This window comes from Erpetoichthys calabaricus, chromosome 3, assembly GCF_900747795.2.
Source record: "Erpetoichthys calabaricus chromosome 3, fErpCal1.3, whole genome shotgun sequence".
In the NCBI taxonomy this organism is placed as follows: Eukaryota; Metazoa; Chordata; class Cladistia; order Polypteriformes; family Polypteridae; genus Erpetoichthys; species Erpetoichthys calabaricus.
The window spans coordinates 251,715,740-251,743,685 of NC_041396.2; the positions used below are offsets into that span (position 1 = coordinate 251,715,740).

The 27,946-nt window shown below is 40.6% G+C and overlaps 2 protein-coding genes across 4 annotated transcripts in view; one reads left to right on the top strand and one right to left on the bottom strand.

Moving 5' to 3' along the window:
* dnajc14 (DnaJ (Hsp40) homolog, subfamily C, member 14) overlaps positions 1–5,013 on the top strand; it is a 28,281-nt gene extending 23,268 nt beyond the window's left edge. For 2 of the 3 annotated variants that reach the window (XM_028798043.2, XM_028798044.2), the window contains exons 6-7: positions 14–116; positions 3,397–4,730. In XM_028798043.2, the coding sequence (XP_028653876.1) occupies positions 14–116; positions 3,397–3,676 (383 nt within the window). In that variant the 3' untranslated portion in view covers positions 3,677–4,730. Of the gene's footprint in view, positions 1–13; positions 117–3,396 lie in introns of all 3 variants that reach the window. The other variant, XM_051925211.1, reaches the window with a different exon arrangement.
* A 6,182-nt stretch (positions 5,014–11,195) lies between these two features.
* Positions 11,196–19,616, bottom strand: ormdl2 (ORMDL sphingolipid biosynthesis regulator 2). The gene is made up of 4 exons (XM_028798046.2): positions 19,457–19,616; positions 18,806–18,983; positions 13,973–14,124; positions 11,196–12,450 (listed from the first exon to the last, which is right to left on the bottom strand). Exons 2-4 carry the CDS (start codon positions 18,977–18,979, stop codon positions 12,315–12,317), a joined length of 462 nt encoding a protein of 153 aa, XP_028653879.1. The 5' UTR covers positions 18,980–18,983; positions 19,457–19,616; the 3' UTR covers positions 11,196–12,314.
* Between the last annotated feature and the right edge of the window lie 8,330 nt (positions 19,617–27,946).

Sequence of the window (27,946 nt, forward strand, 5' to 3'; positions counted from 1 at the left end):
TTAAATTTATTAGAATGGGCTGGCTGCCAGCGGATTGGAATCTCCCCAGACACTCATCGCGTCCCCTATCACATCTCCTTTGGATCCCGAAGTGGTACCAATTCGGGGAGACACAGGTTAGTGTCCGTGTAATGGTCGTGTATGTGTGTGTGGGTATATTCTTGTTGGAATTAATTTAGCCAACACTGAGAGAAGCTTTTATAGCACTATTCTGTATGCACTAGAGCTTCTACCTAATATATTATGCATCTGCCTGGATGCTTTACATCTTGTGTGTGTGCATCATGTATTACTGTGTTGTACTAATACTCATCATAAATCTTTGTCCATATATGTGTACATGTGATGGATGCCCAGGTTGCCAACAGCTGGCATCTTCACCTCTTGTATCTGGGTCATCACTAGTCATAGACTGAGATGGACGTGGGCGAGTGAAAACACAAAACAACAAAAAGTGGTGCAAACTGTGATTTAGTGTTTTTATTCCACAATTCAGAATGCCAACAATGCAGTCTTCAATAACTAAATTAAGTCAATAAATATTCCATGATAAAATTAGTGCATTTGTGGAGATAGATAACAGCAATAAATAAAGTCTTCCCATACATTAAAATCTAAGAAAAAAACTACATAGCCCAGCTTGTGTTTCTCCCTCTGTCTCGCCACCTCAGCCTAGGGTCTTGGTATGGTTCCACACTCCAGCTCTCGTCCTGACCACCATACATTGGCGTCCATTGGGATGCTTGTAGTCAGACATCCATTGTCCTTTTACCTACCCCTGGAGTACTCAATCATTCCCTGCTCCTCCTTGGTGCTCAGCAGGATCGACCTGCCTCTGGGGTGTTGTTTCTCACTCCTTCACGGGACCACTGAGCACTGACTTTCCAATCACACTGGCTCACACTCCCAGTACTCTTTTTTTTTTTTTTTCTTGAACCTTGGTTTCTCCTCATCCCTCTAACCTACTCTGGCTCCTTTTTTACCTGCAGGTTCCTTAATTACACCCTGCCAATTTTCAATAAGGAAACTGGCTGAACCGATCATGCCCTTGTGTGCCTTCATGATCTATCTCTCCATCAGCCACCCTGGGACCGCACAGCTTTGCTGCTGCATGCATATACACACCTGGAGCCTGAGCGCACTGGTTTTATAATACACAGCACCATAGTACATGAATAAGTGTGACTATAGCGGGAGCAAACATGTTGTGCTTAGGATTAGTTTTTGCCTATATCTATTTTATTACCAGTTTTAGGTCTATGTCAATGTGTTGAAACAACGTTTAAAGGTTATTTCTAGGCGCTGAAAGAAAGAAAGAAAGTTAAAGACGCAATGTTTTTGCATTATAGCCTTCATCAGGTGAGCAACTGAAAAGGAAAGAGCAGGTAATGTGTAGCAGTAGAATAAGGAAACAAAGTTAGGGAATATGAAATGAGAAAATTTAGGTGCGTGAAGAGTTATGTGAATGAGAGTAGTTGTGAAAAGGCTGCCATTAGAGAAGATAAAGAGAGAGATTAAAAAGTTAGTTGATCATTAAGACTTGGAGAAACATGTGATGTCAGGCTGAATGAGCTCAGCTTCTTCATTTTTTCTTTGTAAACTGTTTTTGAAGCGCAGTGAAAGATCACAAACACAGAGATCAGTGTGAAGTGTTCTGCAATTGGCTTTGGAAGGTCTCTGATCTTAACGGCTCAAATGTGTCCCTTGAAGCAGTCTGCTAGCCATCTCCATGTTTCACTTGTGGATACTTCCTACAAGAAATGCAATGAATGAGATTGTGGACTGGCAAGAGGCCCGTTTTGTTTAAAACTGAATTTCCCAGAGGGACCAGATATAAGGGTTTTGTTGGTGACGTATTTGCAAGTGACACAGTGGCTCAAAGTGCCTAGCGAGGAATGCGGCTGTCCTCTGTCTACAGGTTAGGTAGTCAATGGAAAGAGATGAAGGGAGGGTGAGGGAACAAAGGCTCCAAAATGGGGAACTTGTGTTTGATGGCCTGAGAGAGTGTGTTATGGTGGAATGGGGGACCAGCCTCTATGACGTGATGTTATGAGGTCTACAGTCTACAACTGGCTTGATTGAGGGCCCGGCCCCCAATATGAGAAGGGTATCCTCTATCTATGAAAAAAGTCCTCATTCTGAGTGCCTCCTGACAGAAGTCAGCCCCCTCACTGAAGAAACAGTGGAGTCTATGGGACTGTGATTGCGGTAGAGTTTTTAGTATGCCAGAGAAAGGAGGAGCTGTAATGGTAACTAATATAAGGTTATGGAAGGGAGGGGAGGGGGTGCGTGTGGTATAGCAGTCCCGCAGCTCACCAATAGGTGGCTAATTTGAAAGAAATAATTGAGCCCCAAGAAGGTGCAGGCGCTAGTTGGGTGCGGGTGTGTGCGAGTGCGTTTTGCTCCGTGGTTAATGGAGGTGCTGGCTGGCCGTGCCACATACACGTGCAGAGGTGGGCAGATGAGTCGGGCGCCTCAATGATGCCACGGAGGGAGTGGTTTCTCTCACCAGCACCCAATTAATCAGCCAGGATAAAAGGAGCCTGCATGTGATGGGGTGGAGGAGAACAAAAAGGAATTCAATAGAAGGAGAGAATTAGGGAGAAAGACGATAAGAGAGAACTGGTGTGTAAGCAGGCAACAGAGAGGAAAAGAGAGATGGCAAACAGTCGGGAGGAGAGCCCCTTGAGGGGTGAGCATGTGACTGACACTCGGGGCTGCTGAAGTGGATCACTGTGGTAGAGCAGTTGAGGGAGATGGTGTAATGCGGTGCTGGATGGTGCAACTCGCTGTGGGAGTCGGTGAGGCTCGGAGTGGGAGCCATGGACAGTAGGGATCTGGACCCATGGAAGAAGGATGACCTTGTCTGTTGAATTGACGTCTCTCTGGGCTGTGAGACCCGAGAAGGTTAAGCCGGGGAGACCTCCATTTTAAAGGGAAGCACTGGGGACTTGATTTTAAAGAAAAGATCCCTGTGTTAAAATTGTAACCTTGCTTTTATGGATATTTGTTTGACCGAGATTTGGCCTCCACAGATGACACAGTGTTATGAATTATCTTTGTGTGGGTTTCTGAACACTGCTCTTTTGAATTCTGTTTGGATATGGATTGTTTTAAATAAAGGTACTTTTGCACCTACCCCTTGTCTGGCTGCATGTGTCCCCATTTGCCCATCTCATCTTATTGTCAGTAATGTTACTGGCTATTTCAGGAGGCTCCCAGAAGTGACCGGTAGTGTGGAGCCAACTCGCACTGTCACAGTGGAAGGAGAGGGAAATTGTGGATGATCTGCCTCCAACTGTCAACAGCACAGCGCACGCAAGATCATTGCTCAGAGAGGCTGGCCTCATACATTCTAAAGTTTGTATCTTTGACATGTCATTCTTTCCCTTACAGGACTCCCTCTGAAGGCTCTCCAGGTTCAGCTGCCGACCTGCAGGATATTTTAAACCGCATTTTCCAAGGCTCACCCAACCAGATGCCTAATGGTGGCTTTTTCTGTCCGCCACCTCCACCAGGGAGCAATACCAGTACCAGCAGTCCAGGATCCCAGAATGCACCTGGCTTCCCTTTCACCAACCCACCCAGTGGGCCAAGCCGAGCAGACAACGGAGTGAGGACTGACAGCAGCAAAGCACGTCGCAAGAAGAAGGCTCGTCGGCCTTTCCCACGCTGAGGAGGACTGCTTTTGGGGGCCGGGGGTAGGGGGGCAGCCTTGGACCTGCTGCATGCTATGTACTGTATGGCTCAATAAGTGGACCATTTGCAACACCAGGAAACAAACATGTGAACTGAAGCAAAGCATGTTGATGTCAGGAGTTGCTTGTACCTAAGTGAAAAGGTTTTGTTCTTGAGAACTGAAGAAAATGTAAGCTTTAGTCACTTTGGACCTTTGCCTAGCAGCACCTTGAATGATCCATTTCCGATCCAAACTCTAAACCGATAGATCTAGTAAGGGGAAATAATTGTTAGGGCTTTCCTCTTACTAATTTGTCATGCCAAAGGCCAATGCGGTTGCCCTGTAAGTATAAAAAGAGAGAATCCTCTGGGCATCTTTCTCTGACATATAATGGCCATGTGAACTTGAGCCTGAAGGTTGATATGTTTGACAATCAATAAAAAGCCAGGCAGAAGCCATTTTTTTTTTAGCCAGGTTATAATAAGCCAAGTGATACTTGCATCCAAAAATAAATAAAATCATATATATATATATATATATAAAATGGACTCCAGGAGTGTTAAGTAAACTTGCTTCTGGGAGTGATTTGCCAGCCCATAATGTGCATGAACAGAAGCAAGAACAATTGTTGCGCAGCAGTGCTATTCCTCCAAATAACAATGCTGTGGCATTGATACCATTATGCCATTGTTGTTTTGAATGGTAACAAATCTTGATTAATGGAAAGATTAGTTCTGACAATATTCTTTTGTGTTTTTAGCTATCGAGCAAGCTGCATTGGCAGTACATCCCAAATTTTTTTTTTTGCTTTCTTCTTTTATGCTTTTCCCTGCAGCCTCCCTCCCATTTTCATTCACTTGTCCTTCATTCTCTTTTTCCTTCTACTGTTTTTCTTTGTCCCTGATGTAGGCACAGGAGATTTAGTAAAATTGCCCCTTGGAGATCTGATTACACTTTGTTGTTCTGTGTTGTAATAAATTTTCTTCATTGGCTTGGGAAATACGCCATGATGGACCCTGCTTTTCAATGGAAACCACCAGAGTGATATGCAAGAAAAGTCATCCAGCTTCGCCAGCACACATTTCTAGGAGGTGTGCTTTACAAATAAGCATGTATTTCAACAGACTTCCCTCTTTACAGAACACTTGAACTTATTTTTCTTGTGAGTAAATATCCGGTGGGCTTGAAGGGATGACTCATGTTTTACATAAGGATGTGGCTTTTTTGGCAGGGTGGTTAGCGGTGGGGGGGTTCCAGAATTTTATATCAGGGCTATTTCATTTGGGCTACAAACAATGATTTTGTTTTTCTCAGAATAAAAATATTCTGCAGATGCATTTCTGACTTGTATCAAATATTTCAGCTGGGCTGAATAATGTAAATGCTGGTATGCCACATGTTAGTGGAGACATTAAAACTTCCAAGGGGTTCCCCTTTGGAAGTGGGGGCTGCCATAGGATAGTTTATGGATGTCGAAATTACGGTGGGTTTAGAAAGTATTTGTGCCCTTTTTCTTTTCGCATTTTGTTCTGTTGTAGCCTTGTACTAATATCATTTAAATTCATTTTTTCCCTTATCAAGCAACACTCAATACCTCAGAGTGACAAAGTGAAAATGGAACTTCAGGCATTTGTTGTGAATTTATTAAAAATAAAAATATACAGTCATATGAAAAAGTTTGGGAACCCCTGTCAGCCTGCATAATAACTTACTCTACTTTCAACAAAAAAGATAGCAGTGGTATGTCTTTCGTTTCCTAGGAACATCTGAGTACTGGGGTGTTTTCCCGAACAAAAATTTTTAGTGAAGCAGTATTTAGTTGTATGAAATTAAATCAAATGTGAAAAACTGGCTGTGCAAAAATGTGGGTCCCCTTGTAATTTTGCTGATTTGAATGCATGTAACTGCTCAGTACGGATTACTTGCAACACCAAATTGGTTGGATTACCTTGTTAAGCCTTGAACTTCATAGACAGTTGTGTCCAATCATGAGATATAAAGGTATTTAAGGTGGTCAAGTGCAAGTTGTGCTTCCCTTTGACTCTCCTCTGAAGAGTGACAGCATGGGATCCTCAAAGCAACTCTCAAAAGATCTGAAAACAAAGCTTGTTCAGTATCCTGGTTTAGGGGAAGGCTACAAAAACTATCTCAGGTTTAAACTCAGTTTCAACTGTAAGGAATGGAATCAGGAAATGGAAGGCCACAGGAACAGTTGCTGTTAAACCTAGCAGGTCTGGTAGGCCAAGAAAAATACAGGTGCGGCATATGCACAGGATTGTGAGAATGGTTACAGACAACCCACAGATCACCTCCAAAGACCTGCAAGAACATCTTGCTGCAGATGATGTATCTGTACATCGTTCTACAATTCAGCACAATTTGCACAAAGAACATCTGTATGGTAGGGTAATGAGAAAGAAGCCCTTTCTGCACTCACACCACAAACAGAGTCGCTTGTTGTATGCAAATGCTTATTTAGACAAGCCAGAATCATTTTGGGACAAAGTGCTTTGGACTGATGAGACACAAATTGAGTTATTAGGTCATAACAAAAAGTGCTTTGCATGGCAGAAGAATACCGTATTCCAAGAAAAACACCTGCTACCTACTGTCAAATTTGGTGGAGGTTCCATCATGCTGTGGGGCTAGTTCAGGGACTGGGGCCCTTGTTAAAGTCGAGGGTCGGATGAATTCAACCCAATATCAACAAATTCTTCAGGATAATGTTCAAGCATCAGTCACAAAGTTGAAGTTACACAGGGGTTGGATATTCCAACAAGACAGTGACCCAAAACACAGTTTGAAATCTACAAAGGCATCCATGCAGAGGGGAGAAGTACAATGTTCTGGAATGGCTGTCACAGTCCCCTGACTTGAATATCATCGAAAATCTATAGGATGATTTGAAGCAGGCTGTCCATGCTCGGCAGCCATCAAATTTAACTGAACTGGAGAGATTTTGTATGGAAGAATGGTCAAAAATACCTCCATCCAGAATCCAGACACTCATCAAAGGCTATAGGAGGCGTCTAGAGGCTGTTATATTTGCAAAAGGAGGCTCAATTAAGTATTGATGTAATATCTCTGTTGGGGTACCCACATTTATGCACCTGTCTAATTTTGTTATGATGCATATTTTCTGTTAATCCAATAAACTTAACGTCACTGCTGAAATACTACTGTTTCCATAAGGTATGTCATATATTAAAAGGAAGTTGCTACTTTGAAAGCTCAGCCAATGATAAACAAAAATCCAAAGAATTAAGAGGGGTTCCCAAACTTTTTCATATGACTGTATATCACTTTGACACAAGTATGCAGACCCTTTGCTATGACACTTGAAATCTGGCTCAGGTGCATCTCAGCTTTACTGATCATCATTGAGATGTTCCTGCACCTTGTGTGGGGTCCAAATATGCTAAATTTGAATTGTTTGTGGACATATTTAGGAAAGGCACACAATTGTCTATAGAAGGTCCCACTGTTGACAATGTGCATCAAAGCACAAAACAAGTCATGAAGTCGAAGGAATTGCCTGTGGAGCTTAGAGATAGGATTGTGTCAAGGTACAGATCTTTCTACAGCATTGATGGTTCCCAAGAGCACTGCTACCTCCATCCATCCATTATCTGCTGGAGCCAATCCCACCCAACACAGGGTGTAAGGCAGGAAACAAACCCTGGGCAGGGTGCCAGCCCACCGCAGGGAGTGCATACACACACCAAGCACACAGTAGGGACAATTTAGAATCACCAATGCACCTAACCTGCATGTCTTTGGACTGTGGGATAAAACCTGAGTACCTGGAGGAAACCCACGCAGACACAGGGAGAACCCGGGTCTCCTAATTGTGAGGCAGCAGCACTACCCACCGCTACCTACATCATTCTTAAATGGAAGAAGTTTGGAACAGCCTCAAATCTTCATCAAGCTGACTACCTAGCTAAACTGTACAACCTAGGCAGAGGTCCTTGGTAAGTGAGGTGATCAGCCATCATGACCATCAGGTTTTGAACACCAGAGAATCACCATCACTGTAACACTCCACTGATCCTGAGCCTCTCCTTGGTAAAAGACATTTTTACACCCGCTTGGAGTTTACAAAAAAGCAGACTGAGAGATAAGATCCTCTGGTCTGATGAAATCAAGGTTAATGTCATTTCTGGAGGCAACCAAGGACTGCTCATCACCAGTGCAATACCATTCCAATGGAGAGGGCAGCACTGCTTTAGAGTACTCAGAACCCCACACTGGTCCAAAGGTTCATCTTCCAACAGGACAATGACCCCTAAACACAAAGTAAAACCACTAAGAAACAACTCACGGAATGTCCTTGAGTGGTCCTGCCTCTGCCAAGACATGAACCCATTCAAACATCTCTGGACAGACGTAACAATAACTGTCCACTGTTGACGGCGTTCATCAAACTTAAGAGCCTGTGAGGATCTGCAGAGAATCCCCAAATGCGGGTGTGCCAGTCTCATCCTGCCATACCTTAGAAGACTCCAAACTGTAGTGGCTACCAAAGGGGCTTTAACTAAGTTCTGAGTAAAGAGTCTGAATACTTGTATTGGGATATTTCAGGGGGGGGGGGGGGGTTCTAATAAACTTGCAAAACTGTCTACAATGCTGTTGCTCTTAGTGTAGTTTGATAAGATAAAAAAATGAATGTAAATGATTTTAGCCCAAGGCTGCAACATAAAAAATATGTAAAAAGGAGGGGGTCTGCATACTTTCTTATGCACTGAAGGTCTTGCTTTACAGATGGATGAATAACAAGGAAACTGTTGTGATAATAAGAAGAAGAAACTGTGTTCTTCCTGCTGATGCCCCACTTGCCAGAATGTCTTTCAGTTTGTCCGGGAATGTTAGTAGAAAAGGTTACACTGAAAGTCATTTCTGCAAAAGCTAATGCATCCTGCTATTCATGAATATCCCCTTGCAAAACCTGGACAACCAGTTTCAGGACCACACTTTGGCAGCTTGTTTACTTGTGGTTGGAAGGGCTATTCAAACACATAATTGGTTCTGTTGCATCAACAATGTGGAATTGCAGCATTCCACAACTTGGAACTACCACCAAACTGCCATTTAGGTGCTCACAATAGCCAGATTGTTTCATTAAAGTAATTGATGCCTGTTCTCCTGAACATACTACACTCACTGCAACACTTCTCCAGCCTACAGAAGAGCTCAGCCCAGGATATAGCAGAGATGATCATTCCAGTAAATGTATACATATCAGTTTTTAGACAATTGTCACACTTGGCAAGACAACAGCCACTTCTGGGGATTTCACAATAGCGTGGCTCATTTCAGAACTTTCCCCATGCCCTTCTACCCTGAGAAGAATGGATTTTCCTTCTAGGCACAATGTGTACATTATATATGGTTATGTTTATAACCCAGTATTTTAATAAGAGAATAGTATGTGCTAAATATGTTTCTTGTTCTTTTTTAGAATATCAAAGTAAAAAAAATATATATTTGTGCACTAGTTCTGTACTTTTACTAACACAGCCTAAAAATTAAAGACTGAATTCTGAATTATGCTTCTGAGTTCCCAACCAGTACAATGGAACCTCGGGTCACGACCGTAATTCGTTCCAAATCTCTGGTGGTAACCCAATTTGGTCATGACTCGGAAGTAATTTCCCCCATAGGATTGTATGTAAATACAATTAATCCGTTCCAGACCATACGAACTGTATGTAAATATATATTTTTTTCAAGATTTTTAAGCACAAAAATAGTTAATTATACCATAGAATGCACAGTGTAATAGTAAATGAAATGTAAAAACATTGAATAGCACTGAGAAACCCTTGAACAACAGAGAAAACTAACATTTCAAGAGTTCGCACTATAACGCTACGAACCGCTTGCTAAACACACTTTTTTTTAATGAGTTTTAAGCACAGGGAAAAAAATTAACATTTGAAAAATCCGTAATTTAATAAACAACCAAGAAAAGTAACATTGCAACAATGCACGCTATGAACCGACCACTGTAAATAGAAGTGAAGTGGAGATTAAAATCCAATAGAAAAAAGTCTTCATTAAATACGAGGTTAAAACAATGCTCAAATCAGTCTCTTTAAAAACAAGCCCGGTGCAATCTTTAACTGCCTTCTTGGTCTTATGTTGCCAGCCCTCTCTCTCGCGTGTGTGTGTGTGTATGTGTGTCCATGTGTATCTCTCACTCGCTGCACAGGGAATGCACAGAGAGAGACTGAACACGTGCGGAAATCATCGGCGTGCACAAACCGAAAGGGAAACTGGCTTGTTCCTATACCGAGTGTGTGGCCGTGAACAGATGCAAAAGTTTGGCGAACTTTTTGGTCGTAACCCAATTTGTACATGTTCAGAGACGTTCGTGAATATGAGATATCTGGGATAAGCTTGGGTTGCTGCTGGAAGAAGTGTTGGTGAGTCCAACGAGGGCACTTACACCATGGACTGTGTGTGGATAACACTGTGTGGATCCCAAAATCCATTAAGTACCATAAAAATGGTACTGACTCTCTGTGGTCGTAAAGATCCTAGATGTCTTGGCTAAATTGCCCACCACGGTCTGATCATTCTGGGCCCCAATAAATTAACACCAGGTCATGTCACTTTCAGAAATTCTCAGACGATTCTGCACTTATGGGGTGTATTGATAGACGGGAAGGGACAGAGTATAGGAGTCAGATGGAGAAGTTAGTTTCTTGGTACAAAGAGAATTGTCTGTAACATAACATCAGCAAAACCAAGGAACTGGTTATTGACATTCACCACACCAAAGAGTCTCTATGTCCGATCACTGGATGTAGAGTTGGTGCAGTCATACAAGTATTTGGGGGTCCACCTCAATGATAGGTTGGACTGGTCTCAGCCCACAAAAGAACTATATAGGAAGGGGCAGAGCAGACTCATTCTCCTCAAGAAACTGCATTCATTCACCTCTTCTACATCTCTGTGATGGCCAGTGCGATTTTCTACACTACACTTTACCAGCCCAGGTAACATCATTTCAAGAGAGGCCCACTGAATCAACAAGTTAATTAAAAGGGCAGGCTCAGTTGTAGGATGCACTCTGGACCGACTGGAGGTCTTAGCAAAGGAGAGAATTAAAACAAAACTGAATGTCATAATGAACAATGCTACACATCCTCTCTCTTGACAGCTAGTACTGAGGACTTTCAGCCAACAAATCATTCAGCAGAAATGTGTGAAGAAAACGCTGCTGGGGCCAACAGCATGACATCTGGAGACAACTAATGGTCTGTCTGTAATCGGCCAGGACATTGGCCAGCAGGTGTTACCAAACGAACTGGACCTGAAGACCGCGCAGCAACAATTTCTTACTTTGTCATCTTGTGTCACCCTGCTTTCTGTATATGACAATGTCAAATGCATTGAAACCCTAAAAAATGCTTTTATCATCTCTGGTACTATAAGCATGGGGAAAATTCACTGGCATTGCAAGCTACTGTATGAAACCAAGTGGCCTTCAGAGACATTTGTGACAACATAACATTTTCAAAGTGTTTATTTTATATAAAGCAGAATAAAATCTCACTCATGATACGGTTTCAAACTTGTCCTGTAGGCAGCAGGACCTGCAAGTCCTCTTCTCACCCAAACAGCATAATCTCACAGTAAAATATAAATTTATTACACAAAGAGGGAGGAAGAAACTCCTAAAAGGAAATTATCTTAAAAAAAAAAAACTTTCTTTTTCCATTATGCTATACCCCTGCATAAAAAACTCTACTTTTTAAAGCAAAAATGTATTTCTTATATAAGAAAAGAGCAGGAAAACCTTCCAGCAAGATATATGGTCCAGGCTGCCTGACACATGAAGTTGCTAAAGTTAAATTGACTTGTCAGTTACAACTTTGAGGTTTTTGTTCACTACACCCATGCTTCTAGCATTTTCCATCCACATCCTCTCCACTTTCTCTTCTTAGAAAATCAGTCCGGAATATGCATCCAGCCATGGTGTGCAGAGCTAGGAACCCCTGAAGGAATGCAACCAATAATCCAGGCAAATGTCGGATGGGAAGTACTGTGTGCAGCTGGTCACTAATTCCCATTACAGCTGTATTTCCAAACGTTACATACAAATTTGCCCAAGGAGGACAGCAATGAGAGCAATCATGTGCAACTAATCCCACCCTCACCCGGTTACAAAGCATCATTCTCCTAGACTTCCACACCACAGAAGAATTCAAGAGCTTTCAATAATGTATCCGTTCAACTTTCAAATTCAAACATTTACAACCCCAAAAAAGTGCCCACCACCCTTCCCTTCTGTGCTTCCCCATCACTTCCATATTTTGGTCATTAAAGAAAAAGTGGTGCAAATGTACACAGTCATGTTCCCAGTGTGTCTCTCTCCCTCTGATTTCTCAGGTTTTGTTATTCTTAGGGCAAGATGACCCAATCACAAATTTAATGACCATTCTTGGAGTTCAGGGGATCTGCAAAAACAGTGCATGAATCATCTTTTCTTAATGGAAATGGAACTCAGAAATATGAGTATGTACACAAAACTCACACCGTCTTCTCCGACAGTCACTGAGAGATGGCAGCCTCTATGCCAGTAAGCTGCAGTCTACAAAATGGTTCATCCAAAGTTAGAAGTGCTTCAGTACTTGTTGATCCCGAAGATCCTCACACCATGGAACTGAGGCAGCTTAGGAAGGAGCACACTCAGTAGGGAGCCTGTGTTGATCAGAAAGTGTGTAGCATCGTATTTGGTGTAAAAGCTGGCAAGCAGGTACCTGAATCACAAATAAGGATTGGCAATGAGCACTGGGGCAATGACAATAATTGCATTAGCACTGACACTCGTCCAGAAAAACAGCTCAACTCAAAAAGGTATATAAAGCCCTAGGAGTGAGCAAAAGATTCAGTGGGATGCTATTGGCTCAAGCAGTAACTTTGGAGAGTGGGTCACATGGTCAAACATACACACAACATTCAAGGGTAGGAAGTTGTGCCATTTCTAACTATATTCTGTGAAAGCAGTTCATTGTGAAATTACCTGGTATGAATGTGTGCCGGTGTGTACCACAGTGCTGCCATGATAGGTGCCAGCCCTGTGCTGGGATCAGCACGTTACAAAACATATAAATGGAGACCGACTCACAGTAGTGTACCAATATAAACCTATTTCATAGGCTCTATAAAAGCTGCAAATTAGAAAAACACATGAGAGTATACATTTTTTAAACAATCGTCAATTTTGTCACCACATTTGTGTATTGATAGTAATTATTTTATAAATTGGAAACACAGCTACTCAATACATGTAAGCAAACTCGGTTTATACATGCAGTTAAAGTGCTCACAGGGTATGGCTCTAGGAGTCTTCCACATACACAACACTTTCTCACATTACCAACCCAGGCTAACCAAGTAATGCTGCCGTGTGTTTTGTCAACATGCCTGGAGGAGCCACTGAACTGCTGAAGTACAGCATGACTTAAAATTAGCATTGATCTGACGGTTTAGTTTTTCTACAGAATATTCAATAGTGGTGCCGCTGACTCACAACTCTAGCCTCCTTGGTAGAAAGCTAGACACAGTAGAAGTGGCAAAATCTCCCACATCTGCATGGGTTATTCAGGATTTCTTCCCACATTCTCATTACTTGTATGTTGGAATAATACGCATCTTTAAACTGGTGAATGCAGATGTGCATACAAGTGGGATTGGTTCTCGACTTACCCCATGTACTCCAGGCATAGACGTGGGCCTCCACAACCCTAAATTAGACTGAGTGGGTTTAATAATACATATCCAAGGGTAAAACTGAAACCTTTAATATTGAAATCTAACAAATGCTAATGTTAATGATGTTGATGGCTTGCATCTAAGCTACAGTCTAATTCCAAATAACTGACCACTGGGCAAAAACCAAACAGCAAGGTTCTCTGCTTTGCGTTATTCCTACAACTTTTCCCTATCTCTGAGTTCTAAGCTTGAGGTGCCCTGTGTACGGTATTTTTTTTATGTTCTTGGTATGCGTTGGCAAATCATTAGCCAGCTTGCTTTCACTACTGCATCTGTGTTCAACATGGGAGTTTCCATAACTTACTCCTTAACACTTACCATCAGGCACTCTAACACCAGGGGAGCTCATGTCTTTCCCAGATTAAAAGTGTAAAGGGTAAGGCATGGCTGTCTAAATGTATGTAAAATAGTTAACAACAATATAGTTTTTCAGTTAACATAGCCAAAAAATAAAACATGTCTAAACTTGATATGGCAAACATAAATAAAGAAGAGATAGATGCTTACAAAACTATTGGTGAGATAGTAAGGAACTTGCGCGAGGACGTGAATTGTACCCCATAGTCCATTTGCTCCCAGTGTGTGAGAAGACGAGCTTTTCCCTGGTCTGGCGTTTCAAAAGGGGTGCCTTTGACAGTGTGTAGAAATAAGTACATCACCTGAAAGAAAAGGCAGAGAGCAAATTAGCCAAAAATAGAAAAAATAAATGGTTTTTAAAGAATATGTTTTGTATTTTTCAAAGTTTCTTCTTCATAATCAATAATTTCCCACATAAAATTGTGTTCTAGTGAAGCTTTTAATTTTAAAATTACCTTGTCTGTTCTTGCAGCTTACAGTGTGGCTTATGGGTTCACAATTCCATAGCTGAATTGAAAAGCCCTAAAGTTTACCAAATATGTCCATTTTTCAAGACAAACATGTTATTATGTATTGATCCACATCTTGAAAATACATACATATTACAAAACAGTGTATTCATGTTGTTTTAAAAAAACAAAAATCAAACCATTATTGTGAGATTCAGCCATTTTAAAAGGTCTGTCTATATATTTCACTTTGCCAACAAACCAGTTTGTCTTCCTCCACGTGGATTCCCCTTAGAAAGTCATCGCCAAGCACAGTTATTGACGTTATTGGATGGTGATGCAAAGATGTGATTTGCTGTCTTTGTTCTGCTGACAACTAGGCAATAATAACTGAAAAGGACACACTTAGCATTTCTTTCATTCTTTCATTATACAGAAGCCAAATTCTTTATGTCACAAAGATTGCCTATTGCCGCTAAATTCTGAATACACATTTGTGTCTCAGTAACAGAGAATACTGAGCAGACATGAAGTGTGCAATCCAGTGACAAAACCTGAACAAATAAGACATCCATTCATCCATCTTGCTAACCCACTTATCCAGGACGGGGTCAAGGGGGAGCTGGAGTCTATCCCTACAAGCATCAGAAACAAGGCAGGAACAATCACTGGATGGGGTGCGAGTTCATCACAGGGCAACATCTAGGAAGAACATGAAAACTCCATGTACACGCCAAACCCAGTCTCCTTCACTGTAGAAAATTTAATTACTGTCCTCAATACCATCCAACCATTACTCTATTTGAACAGAATATCACATTTTCAATGGTGTGCCCACTTAATCCACAGCAATGAGCCGTCTATGGCAAAGGCAGCCTTGCACCTTAGCCCAAAGGGAAAACAGCTATGTGGGTGCTCAAAGAAACACTGGCTCAATAGGCTGAATGATAATATGCACTTAGTCAGTGCCACCCCATGATGCCCAGGATCGGAACAAATGGAAAGCGACATCCCAAAATGCTGACCCCACATCAATGTGAGACAAACGCTAGGAAGTACAATAATCTATTCATATGTATTTTTCCACTGTGGGGTCAATAATAATAAAAATCCATCCATCTTCCTAACCTGCTTATCCCGGGCAGGGCCACAAGGCAGCTGTGGCCTTTTCCAGCAAGCGTCGGGTGCAAAGCAGGAACCTCAGCTGGACAGAGTGGCAGTCTATCGCAAGGCACACAAACACAGAGGCACTTGACCCACTTTAGCAGTGCCAGTTCTCTATTATATTTTGACCCACTTTAGCAGTGCCAGTTCTGTACTATATTTCAGCGTGCATCTGTCTTTTGTTACAAGCCATAACATAACTGCTGCAGAAACAGAAGTGCAAATGCAAAAGCTGGATTATAAGCAGAATATGGCGTGGTGCTGGGGGCTTTTGGAAAGTCATAACTCCACATACGCTGGAGGCTGTGAGCAAACAAGCAAACAGGAAATGTATTATCTCAAGATAATCACTTCTAAGAATCTGTGATAAATAGCTATTTCTAGTTTCCTTTAATTATCACAAGGATGCCTCAAATATGGAAGGCATGTTTTCTTAAATGAAAACCTTTGCTGCTTCAAAATGGATGTATTTGATAAGTTTTAAGGCTTTTTATTCACCTACGGACCTATTTACACTTAAGCTCCATTTGTAACCTGCAAGAATAGAAATGGTATTTCTGAAATTTATAAATAAAAAAAGCTGCACTTCAGAATGCAAATGTACATAGCAAATTAATATTTACCATGATTGTGAAGACATAACTGACTTGAAAAATACTGAACTTATACCTTAACATTTTTGTGCACTACACCATACAAGATAATATTTTAAACTATATCTCCAAAGTCTGAAATATTTCTCAGGGTGTGACAAGAAACACACAATTACTGAATATTGCATCTGTCTGTCATGAACACAAAAAATGACTACCAGTTGCTGAAAATTGTCTCATCTATATGGAATAATTGCAATTCCTATTCCACAACCTTTTTAAAATGTAAAGACACAGATCCATTAAGTGTAACACAGATGTAGCTTTGGTCACCTAAGGATAATTTCATTTAAATTTAACACAGCTAAATTCCAGTGGTCAACTACAGTGTATCCAAAGCAGTAAAATTATCATGGTATCACAAGAAATACAATACCAGCAGGAGGTCATGAACAATTGAGTCCTGCTGTGGTCTGGTGTTTGGCCCCAACTGTATGTCGCATCACACATTAACTGGGTGACAGCTGTGAGTCATGCAATGTCATGATCTAGTCATATGGTGTAAAGGGACACACACAAAAAAACCCATAGTAACATAAAATTGCCAACTGATTTAAGCAGATAAAATAAAAGTTTTCACACAAAGAGCCAAAACTGTATTGTATCTCAACAGCACACTGCTTAGTGAAAAAGGAGATGTGGAAAAAGTCTATGCAAAATGCTAAATTAATGAGCTTTCAGAATATCCTCCAAGTCGTAATTTCTTGAAACAAATGTGCAACACATTATGAACTAGTACAAGACTCCTTCCAGTCATAACTTTACGGCATTATAAAATACATTTCAAATGAAACGCATGAGTAACATCATCAGTAAATAGGGCTCCTCTACTTCACCTAGCATTCTGGATTTAAATTGCACTCCTGGTCATTCTCCCGGTGTCTGTGTGAGTTTTCCTCCAGATTACTCAGTTTTCTTAACATATTGGCCAAGATGTAAGGGTTGGGTGCCGAATCCAAACTTGCCTGAGTAAGGATGTGCAATGGACCAATGAAAGGTCAAGGGCAGCTGATCAGACAGACTATACTTTACTTGTACCAAGGGCAAAACTTCAGTTTTTTCCAGAAGCTCAAGAAATATTATTATAACAAACAAAAACAAACCCTCTCAAATACACATAAAGAATCTCAAAAAAGAAGGAAAGGTCTGACTTGTCTAAAGTAACACAGCAGTCCCAGTGAGGGATTATCAAAGTGTGTTGCTGTAGGCATAATGAAACCCCATTAGCACTTCTTGATACACTTCTGCTGACTAAAAGCATGATACGTTATGTTACAGCGTGGTGTAGAGGCCTGTGCTTTCCTGCCCTGCACCTGTATGCTGTCTCAAGACCTTGGCTTCCCCATAATCCTGTACTGGAAGAAATGGATGAACAGACAGATAAAGAACCTACCATGAACTTTACAAACTGTTTTAGAGGTAGAAATACAGCATAAATCAAACTAAATCCATTACCAAATCTGCTTAAGAATTTTTAATCTATAGTCATATAGTATGGTCTAATAAAACAACTAAAAATGTACTTTTAAATATTAAATATGAGCATGTAATACATGCATTACATGAAATGTAGTATTTAAAAATGTGTGATTTGAAAAATACCTTCAAAGACACTTTCTTGGAGATCAGGAAAGGTTTCTGCCTGAAAGAGCTCTATAACTGTTTTGAAACCAATGCAAAGTGATGGTAAACCCTTAAAACCAAAGAAGGAGGATAAACCTGCACAAAGACTTTGGCTCTCTCTAAGTACACAGGCACAGGCTTGAAGCCCGCTGATCTCTCTTCATAAATCCATGCCATTTCTTGGTATGGCATCATCACTGTGATTCAGTGAAACGGTCAACTGACTTTTTATTAGGCTATCTTAAGTGTGCAAGTCATAGTCTGCTCAAATGTACAAGTGTGATTCATCTGGGGTGGGTAGTGTGTGACCACTGCTGCAGTTTTCTTACACAAGGCTGTAGCAGGAGCTACTGTATATGTGGGCTTCACAAGTAATAAACTCTTGATAATAGTTAGCACTTAAGCACAGGCAAATCATTATTAACAGATTGTATGTCTCTGAAGAGAAGTGTCCAAACACCAGGATTTAATATTCTTACACATAGCATTAATTCAGACAAGTCCGATCTTTTTAAGTTTAAGATGATAAACAAATTAGTTACCTCTGGAAGCTGCGCACCAGCTCCTCAGACACACAATGTAAAGCCCATGAGCTTTATTGGGCAGACAGTCTTGAAACACAGTGCTGCCACCCAGTCGATTCACACATTTTAATGAAATGTGTTAATAAAAATATTTACTAACAGGGGTTACCCCCATGCTGAACATGGAGTCCAACTGTAATAAAAAGTATAGTGCCATTACCTGGAGTAACACAAAAAATTAGCTGACTGCAGACCCTAACCAAATAAAAAAATCTTTATTGTACCTTTATGTGGTAGGTAGCCTTTTACATTCTTTAATACTATTTTTTCCAACATATGACTGTCCCATACTGATAGGCTTGAGGTTTACAATTTAATGTCTTAATCAATGGGCCAGCTCCAATTGCGTCTGATTCAGTCAGCATATTATCAGTCAGGCAAAATGTTGGATGATCCTACACAACAAATTCTTGCAAATTCAACCCATCAGTATCATTACCACCACCCATAAATCTGCCTATAGTATTCAGACATACTGCTAACACGCTTTAAAAACATAAATCAGCTTACCAGGTTGTGAATGACATTGGTCAGAGTCCACACCAGTGGCACACTCAAGAAGGGAATGCTGAGAAGAACCAAGTGTAGGAGACTTACAAATATAAGATATGCCAGCCAGATCCCACGGCTGTTCATGACCCTCGTGTTGGGGTTCACTTCACTGTGGGCCACCCCGACGTTCATTGTGCTGGAAAAGACAAGAAAATTTACCTTGAGATTTCGATAAGATCTCATATTCCACTCAGCATTCAGTACTTACACGTTATCCGTTTTGAAAAACACAACGATTGTAAATACTTTAAAACGTCAATTTTTACTACGTTCCAAAACAATGTCACATACATACCGAATAAATAGCTCTGCTTACATTCTTCAAATCTCGCAAATCTTGCCAAACTACAAGGTGCTGCTTTCGGGGACCCTAACAGCGGCACACACTGGAATGGAACCCAACCAAAGACGGGTGATGTTTTCAACAGTAATACAAACCTCAGGCACCTCTCAACCTGCAGCACAACGCCACTTATGATTAATTAGTTGAGTCTCGCCCTCCCCAAGATGCTTTTCCGCCAAGGTCCTCCCGATTCTCCGCCGGAAAAGTCCTAATCTTCCTGCCTGCAATTCTTCCCAGTTTCTTTTCCAGCCGTACACTTTACTCACCCAAGTATCCGCGGTCACGCCCTCTAACCGGGCCGACTCCAACACTTTGTGCACGTCTTTTTTTCTTTCCAGTCGCTACAGTCTCAGACTGAACCGAACCAAGGCAGGCTGCGCTACACAACGACTTCCTGTCTCCATCGCAAAGGGTCCGTGTCAAAATAAAAGCTACCGGTTTTACTTCCTTTTGAGAACACTGAACTTCCTATCATCGCAAATAGATCATATATCAAAATAATAGTCCTCAGACTTCTACGTGTAACGTAATTCAGCAATTTGAATCCTATCAATTAATCCCAACGGGACTGATGTCACATAACAAAAAATGCAATCGATCAATCAACAGATAGATAAATACATATATATTGCACATAAATAGCAAAATAAATACAAGGTACTTTAAAGAGTATAAACATTTAGTTTTAGATGTCGGAAGGAAGTACTGAATCGTCTAAGCAATCCCCCAAAGGCGCTTCTTGGCACACCATGGAGCAATGATCCTGTACCTAAATATGTTCCAAGAGAGCGCCTCCTGGAGTGGATGGAGGGGATTTTTCATGATGGCATCCAATTTTACTCCATTTATTTTTCCACAACAGCTTCCAATGTGTCCAGGGTTAGTTAATTCCCCTGGAGACCACAGTGTAGGACTATATACTGGCTACAGAGGCAGCCTTAGGGGTGTGCGGGGCCTAGGACTGACCAACCCCACGCGGAGCCGATTATGTCAAACGCTGTTACCGGTATGTGTGGACTGTATAAACTTCTGTGCGAATTTAATAAAAATAATGTTAACAAACACTAGATTTTGTCATTACAGCATTCAGGTAAATTTTTGCAAGGTAACATGCGGACTTTATCAAAATATAACTGGAGAATATAACTTACCAAATCTGTTCGAATGGGACATGCAGAACTCAAAAGCGGGGCCCCCTTAGCCACGGAGCCTGGGGCAGTTGCCCCACTTGCCTCCCTCAAACGCCGCTCTTGACTGACTACTGTGGATTGAGAGAACATTTTCAGCAACTTGCTGCATACATCAAAATACCTGATTATCCTTAAGCAGTACCATCTGCTCTGGCCCTTCTTGTACAGAAGCGCTGCACCACTTCCACATCCTCCCCTTGAATGGTGACTGGTCTCAGAGGTTCATTGGCACACCAGAAGACCAACTCCTTTGTCTTGCTGATGTTGAGCTGCAGGTGGTCCTCCCTGCACCACAAGACAAGTCCTCCACAAGCCTTCTGTACTCTGAGTCTTCTCCATTATTAATGCAGCCAATGATGGAGGAGCCATCTGAGAATGTCTGTAGATGGCAAGTACTGGTATTGTACTGGAAGTCCAAACAGCAAGGGAGACAGGACAGTTCCCTGAGATGCCCCAGTATTACACATCACCATTTGTGTCACACAAATCCTCAGCCTCACAAATTGCTGTCTGTTGGTCAGGTAGTCCATGATGCAGGAGATTGTGGGAGCAGCAAGATGAATAGCCTTAAGATTTTTCTCCAGTCAATGAGGAGAATGGTGTTAAAGGCACTGAAAAAATCAAAGAACATTATCCTCACGGTGGAGCCGGCTTTGTTCAAGTGTGAGTAGGTTCTATGGAGCATGTAGATCAGAGCATCCTCCGCATGTACAGTATGTGCACTTGATAGGCAAATTGCAGAGAATCAAGATGTTCTGAAACCAGCTGTTGGAACTGTTTCAGAACCAGCCTCTCAAAAGGTCTCCATGATGTATGAAGTAACAGTACCTAGACTGAAGTCTTTGGGATCACTAGAATTCCCTTTCTTTGACACTGGGAACACACAGGATATTTCCACAGCTGCAAAGCCTTCTCCAAACTCAGGCATAGGTAGAACAGGTGCTGAAGGACTCCACAGAACTATCTGGCACATGTTTTAAGGACCCTGGAGTTGATTTCTCACATATAAAGGAAAAAGAGACAAAAATACAATTTAAAAAATGAAAGTGTAAATGGTGTTTATGTGTTGAGATCCTTGAATGAAACTGGTGTGGACTATAATGTTGTCTTCTTTGTCTCATTTACTTGGGGGATCTGACTATGACCTTTGTTATGCATTCAAGTGACCTGTTGCCAAGTGTGAAGCAGCAGGATGAGGATCTGCAATTCCAAGTCTGAGGTCATGGTTCTCTCCTGAAAAAAGTGGGTTGCTTTCTCCAGCTGACGGGGAAACTATTACCCTTAGTGGAGGTGTAGTATGTCAGGCCCTTATTCACGAGTAATGTGTGAAAGAATAATGTAGAGGTAACAGTAGTTAAGTATTTTGGTTTGCAGTGCACACTGAAATATATAAGTACTTGTTTTTCTAATGTCGTGAAGAGACTGCTGAAATGGTCAAGAAAATAAGCAGAATGTTCCAGGGGATGGTTCAAGAAACTGGCTGATGTAATGTTCTTTTATGCACCAGGTAAGACTTGCTAGTTGGAACATATACAGTTTTCATAACAGAATAAGAGCTGAATTCAAGAGATACTGAAGAACAAGGATATCATTTTATTTTAGGCTGGTTGTGCTCAATGCTAAAACACCTCATGTCTTATAACCAGACTATGATATGTACACATTAATTCAGCACTGCTATGCAAATTCAATTGTCTATAAATATAACCCTTTACCTGTACTTTTTGACCATTCTGACCATGCTGTATCAGACTGCTGTGATGAGTGCTCCCTCTTCAGCATTCTCTGTAAGAGTCAATAAAGGACGCAATGGAGCGGCTTCCTCCTGCCTGATTACTGACTTAAAAAGATTTTTTGTCAAACTTGTCCTGCTAGAGGATACATTTCTTTTTTTAATTTAGATGTCAATTTCTGCCACAGATGGAAGAAGGCAATGTGAGATTATTTAATATTTCAAACCAAATACAAATCATATACTGTACTAAATACAAAAGATTATCAGCTTGTGTTTTGTAAAATACCAAAATGCAACAATAGATCAGTTTAACACTATGTTAAACAAGTAAATAAAATATATCTTACTGCACAATTCTTTACATAATTCACCTCCTAGCTTTTGCTCTTGTGAAGTCTTTAATGACATCAAGAAAACTCATTTGATGTGCAAGACTGTTGAGTCTTTCTTATATAAGACATAAGAAACTTGGCAAACAAGAGAAGACCATTCAGTCCATCAGATTTTTTTGTTTAGCTAATAGCTAAGCTGTTCCTATATCTCATCCAGATTCTTCTTAAAAGTTGTCAAGGTTTCTGCGTCAACTACATGTCTCTGTAGTTTGTTGTTCCAGAGTCCAACTCTTTGTGTAACAAAGTGCTTCCTGGCTTTAGCTCTAAATGCACATCCCCTTAATTTCCACTGCTGTCCTTGAGTGATTTACCCTTAAACTGAAAACATTCTGGTGGATGTACTTTATCAATGCCTTTGAGAATTTTGAAAACCTGGATCAGGTTCCCACAGAGTCTTCTGTACTCGAGACTAAACCGGTTTAAATTTTTGAGTCTGCTGGAGTACAACATCTATCTATCTATCTATCTATCTATCTATCTATCTATCTATCTATCTATCTATCTATCTATCTATCTATCTATCTATCTATCTATCTATCTATCTATCTATCTATCTATCTATCAAAGTGGAGCCTATGATATTATTTATCTTGACTTTCAGAAAGCATTTGATAAGGTGCCACATGAGAGGTTGGGCATCAAATTGAAAGAAGTGGGAGTTCAGGGTGATGTTTTTAGATGGGTGCAGAATTGTCTCATACACAGGAAGCAGAGGGTGATGGTGTGAGGAACCTCATCAGAACTGGCTGATGTTAAGAGTGGTGTTCCACAGGGGTCAATGCTAGGGCTACTGCTATTTTTAATGTATATAAATGATTTAGATAAGAATATAAGTAACAAACTGGTTAAGTTTGCAGATGATACCAAGATAGGTGGATTAGCAGATAATTTGGAATCCATTATATCATTACAGAAGGACTTGGATAGCAAACAGGCTTGGGCAGATTTGTGGCAGATGAAATTTAATGTCAGTAAATGTAAAGTATTACACATAGGAAGTAAAAATGTTAGGTTTGAATACACAATGGACGGTCAGAAAATTGAGAGTACACCTTATGAGAAGGATTTAGGAGTCATAGTGGACTCTAAGCTATCGACTTCCACACAGTATTCAGAAGCCATTAAGAAGGCTAACAGAATGTTAGCTTATATAGCACGATGTGTGGAGTACAAGTCCAAGGAGGTTCTGCTCAACCTTTATTATGCACTGGTGACACCTCATCTTGAATACTGTGTGCAGTTTTGGTCTCCAGGCTACAAAAAGGACATAGCAGAGCTATAAAAGGTCCAGAGAAGAGCGACTAGGCTGATTCCAGGACTACAGGGGTTGAATTATGAGGAGAGATTAAAAGAGCTGAGCCTTTACAGTTTAAGCAAAAGAAGATTAAGAGGTGACATGAGTGAAGTGTTTAAATTATGTAGGGAATTAGTACAGTGGATCGAGACTGTTATTTTAAAATGAGTTTATCAAGAACATGGGGACGCAGTTGGAAACTTGTTAAGGGTAAATTTTGCACAAACATTAGGAAGTTTTTCTTTACACAAAGAACAAGATAGACACTTGGAATAAGCTACCAAGTATTGTGGTAGACAATAAGACGTTAGAGACTTTCAAAACTCAACTTGATGTTTTTTTGGAAGAAATAAGTGGATAGGACTAGCGAGCATTGTTGCGCTGAATGGCCTGTTCTCATCTAGAGTGTTCTAATGTTCTAATGTCATTAAGTTCTGGGATGTGTCTGGTTGCTCTTCTATGCAGAGGTTCACATGCTGCTATGTCTTTCTTGTAGCACAGAATACTCCAGATGCAGTGTTGCTAGTGCATTGCATAGTCTGTGTATAACATTTCCTGATTTATATTCAACAATTTTTATGATATAACCTAACATTTTAGTTGCCTTTTTAATTGCTTCTGCAAATTGTTTACACATTGAAAACGTTGTGTCAGCATAAACCCATAATTCTTTTTCAGGGGTTGGTTTCTTTAGGACACTGTCTCCCATTTTGTATTTACAACTGATGTTTCCTTATCTAATTGCTTTAAATCTCATAAATGCCAGAAGTGACTCTACTCCATTGGGCCCTTGAGCAAGGCCCTTAACCTGCAACAGCTTTGTCCTGGGTAAGACGTTAATCTGCGTCCAGCCCCATGAACAGGTCCTCCAACTTACAGAGAAGACTTGTGGGTCAGTGGCAGGATTGGCACTCCAGCCACTGTAAAAAAAAAAAACTTGCATTGTTCCAGTGTGGTGCACAGCTGCATTTGGGTCCAAGTCCAGGTGGTTCTTTGTGTGGTGGGTGTGGCAATGTGCAGTAAAATCAGCGCATGCTCCCAACCTCTCTCTCTTTCCTTATCCCATGTGTAGCACTTTGGAGTTTTCTACATTAACCTGCATTTTCCAAGTGTTCATCCAGTTCTGAAGCTTGCCCAAGTCTTCTTGAACTGTTTTTGTTGTCTCCTCAGTGCCTGCCATTCTTCTAATTTTCATATCATGTGCATGTTTCAAAATCTTACCTCCTGCACCAGAATCAATGTTATTTAACAAATTTTAAGTAATTATGAAAAGTGTAAATTATTGAATAGAAGAGATTGATTCTCATAAAAGCATTGCTTCACTCTTAAAAATAAAGATGCCAGAGTGGTTCTTTAGAGCGATGCCTTTGAGGAACCATTTTTGGTTTCCTAAAGACACATCCACATGAAGGCTTCAGAAAGAACCTTTATTTATATAGATCTATATCAGGCTCCATACAGTAAAGAACCATGAATAGTAACAGATTTGTGAAATACCAATGGGTCATAATTTGTAAAGGACTCTTGCTGCATACAATGATACAGCTTAAGTCTAGATTTTCTTAGGTAGCCTATACATACATTAAAGATTTCAAGTTTTTTTCTGCAAATTATGAGGTTTTTCAAAGAAAAAAGAATTAACTTCATATGCAAAGAACACTTCCCAGAATGAAAAAAAATGCTTTGTCAAGCAGTAATTCTAAGAGGAACCACACAACCCAGTAAAGAACCATATAATGCCATTAAAGAACCAGTATTTTTAAAAGTGCTTCTGAGCTAAATAATATTTTTTAGATAGATAGATAGATAGATAGATAGATAGATAGATAGATAGATAGATAGATAGATAGATAGATAGATAGATAGATAGATAGATAGATAGATAGATAGATAGATAGATAGATAGATAGATAGATAGATCTAATAAAGGGGATAGATAGATAAATACTAAAATTTTAAAATCAAGTAACACCATTAATTACATATTTTTATTAGTTATCTGATTATTTCTCTTATTGAGATATTATGTTTTAGTCAGTAGCCTCTGTATGTTAGCACATGCCTATTAACACACACAACGTCTACAATGTTACCAAAAATAGCTGTTTGTATTCAAATTGCGTATACCTGACGATCCACTTACAAGTATATAAACTGGCATCTGCTTTAACATTTATTTAAATAAAATGTTAGTAAATACGGTGTCTCCTTGTTTATTTACTTGTCAATAAAAATAATTGAGTAACTTGCAAGTCTATAACACGCCGATAACGTTACATTCTCATTCCAGTTCCGTTTCAGCAACACTGGGCGGAAAGCCTGAGTCGGTGCCGGGCACAGTGGCCAGTTTGTAACCTACCATTAACCCAAACCGCACATTTTCGGGGTGGTGAACGGTAAGAAGTGCCCGAAGAAAACCCACACAAATTATTATAATTTTCTTTTCCAAAAGAAATAATTTCTGTCTCTGCACATATTTACAGAATACTGAAAATCCCAAATCATCAGTAATGGTGTGGAAAAATACATATACATATCTCTATCCATGCGGATCCTCAGATGATATTTTAATTAGCTGTTTCCATTCTTATAATCAGTTAATAACGCTGCTGTCAAAAAACACATCAGCTACACACCACAGGGTGTTGCGAATGTTTAGCGGCACTTGGCTCTAAGACTGGTGGGCGTGTCTTTGGATTTAAATTAGATGTTGGTGGGAGGGCCCCGTTAGTTGTTCCGTTTTAGCCAAATCTTGATGATTTGGTCAGGTGGATCGTAACTGTTACTATTAACATACGTACCGAATACATTTAGCTGCAATGCACATTTTTAGAATGTGACTGTTAGGCTTTTATTTTTACAGTGGGAAGCATGCGATGTAGAAGTCCTCACATTTCTCGTACCTAGGATCCAACCCATCCTTACGTCAACGTAAGTGAGAATAGTTCCAGTTCTGGGAAGGCCTGCCTACTACAGGGCGCATGCTGCAGGAAGGAGAACATGATGTCCAAGGTCGGGGCTTGGGGGATTTCAGATTACATTTGTGTTATGTAAGACACAGACTACACCAAAAGCTTCGGTAATTTTCCCAAAAATAGCCTATGAATGTCGGAGCTGGTGACGAATCTGACGAGAAGGACGGCCCAGTTCTGCTGTCCTGTCAGTACACGCGTACCCACACAACTGATAGTCTGCGGAATATTTGCGGATGTAAAATGAAGCACTTCCTCTTCTAAACAAAGGATAACTTGCCGACTTCCGAAGAGTAAACGCACACTTCCTAGCTTACAGTTAGCTAATTTATGAATGAACACGAGGATTTTTTGGTGGAATGGTGCTACTATAGGGTCAGCGCATTAAAATGCCAAGCGCGTTTTTAAATTACCGCTTGTAGTAAAATACCCATAGTACAGGAGAGGTGGATTTTTATGCCAAGTAATTAAGCAGCAAGCTGTTCCTAGAGTTTACCTGAGTACTCCAATCTGGATTTCCCGTGGGACACACAAGTTAGATTAATTTACAATCTAAAATAGAATTTAACTCCGTCAATTTTGATGTTACAATGATATAAAGTAAAAGAGTAAATGCTGACACAATAATCACTCAAGTAGTAGACTGAGGAAATGGTTGTCACTACAACTGACAAACTAATTTTTGTTAAAATTCCACGCCATATTTAACCAAAGAGCAGTGTATTCTCATGGATATGTGCAGGACACATCACAATCTGTTGCATTCCAGATATTTACTCTGTGATAACTGCTGATGGCCAGCCACAAATTCATGAAATTTAGAATACAAAGACGCTTATTGCAACTGCTCCTTAACAGTTTGTGTGACTGGAGAAACTCCTATGCTTTTGTGCACAGAAACAGCACCTAAGCTGCTGCAAGTGATGTGCTTCCTGGTGATGTCATCTGACGTCTCACTCAGTCCCCTCCCTGCACAACACCAACAGGCCAATACATTCCCCCTGCTGACCTGTAAATCCTGCCAACTACACCTTATTGTTGATCTGGCTAAATTTTACACCTGATGCCCTTCCTGATGTAATCCTCCCCATTTATCTGGGTTTGGGACTGGCACAAAGACACACACTGGTTTGTGGATCCCCTGTGGCTGCCGACTACACCAAGTGTTTTAAA

Coding starts and splice junctions, on each gene's coding strand:
- ormdl2 (XM_028798046.2), bottom strand. CDS start 18,979: ATGAACGTCGGGGTGGCCCACAGTGAAGTGAACCCCAACACGAGGGTC. Junction 14,125..18,805: donor CCAATGTCATTCACAACCTG/GTAAGCTGATTT, acceptor CTTTTCTTTCAG/GTGATGTACTTATTTCTACA. Junction 12,451..13,972: donor ACTATCTCACCAATAGTTTT/GTAAGCATCTAT, acceptor TTTGTGATTCAG/GTACCTGCTTGCCAGCTTTT.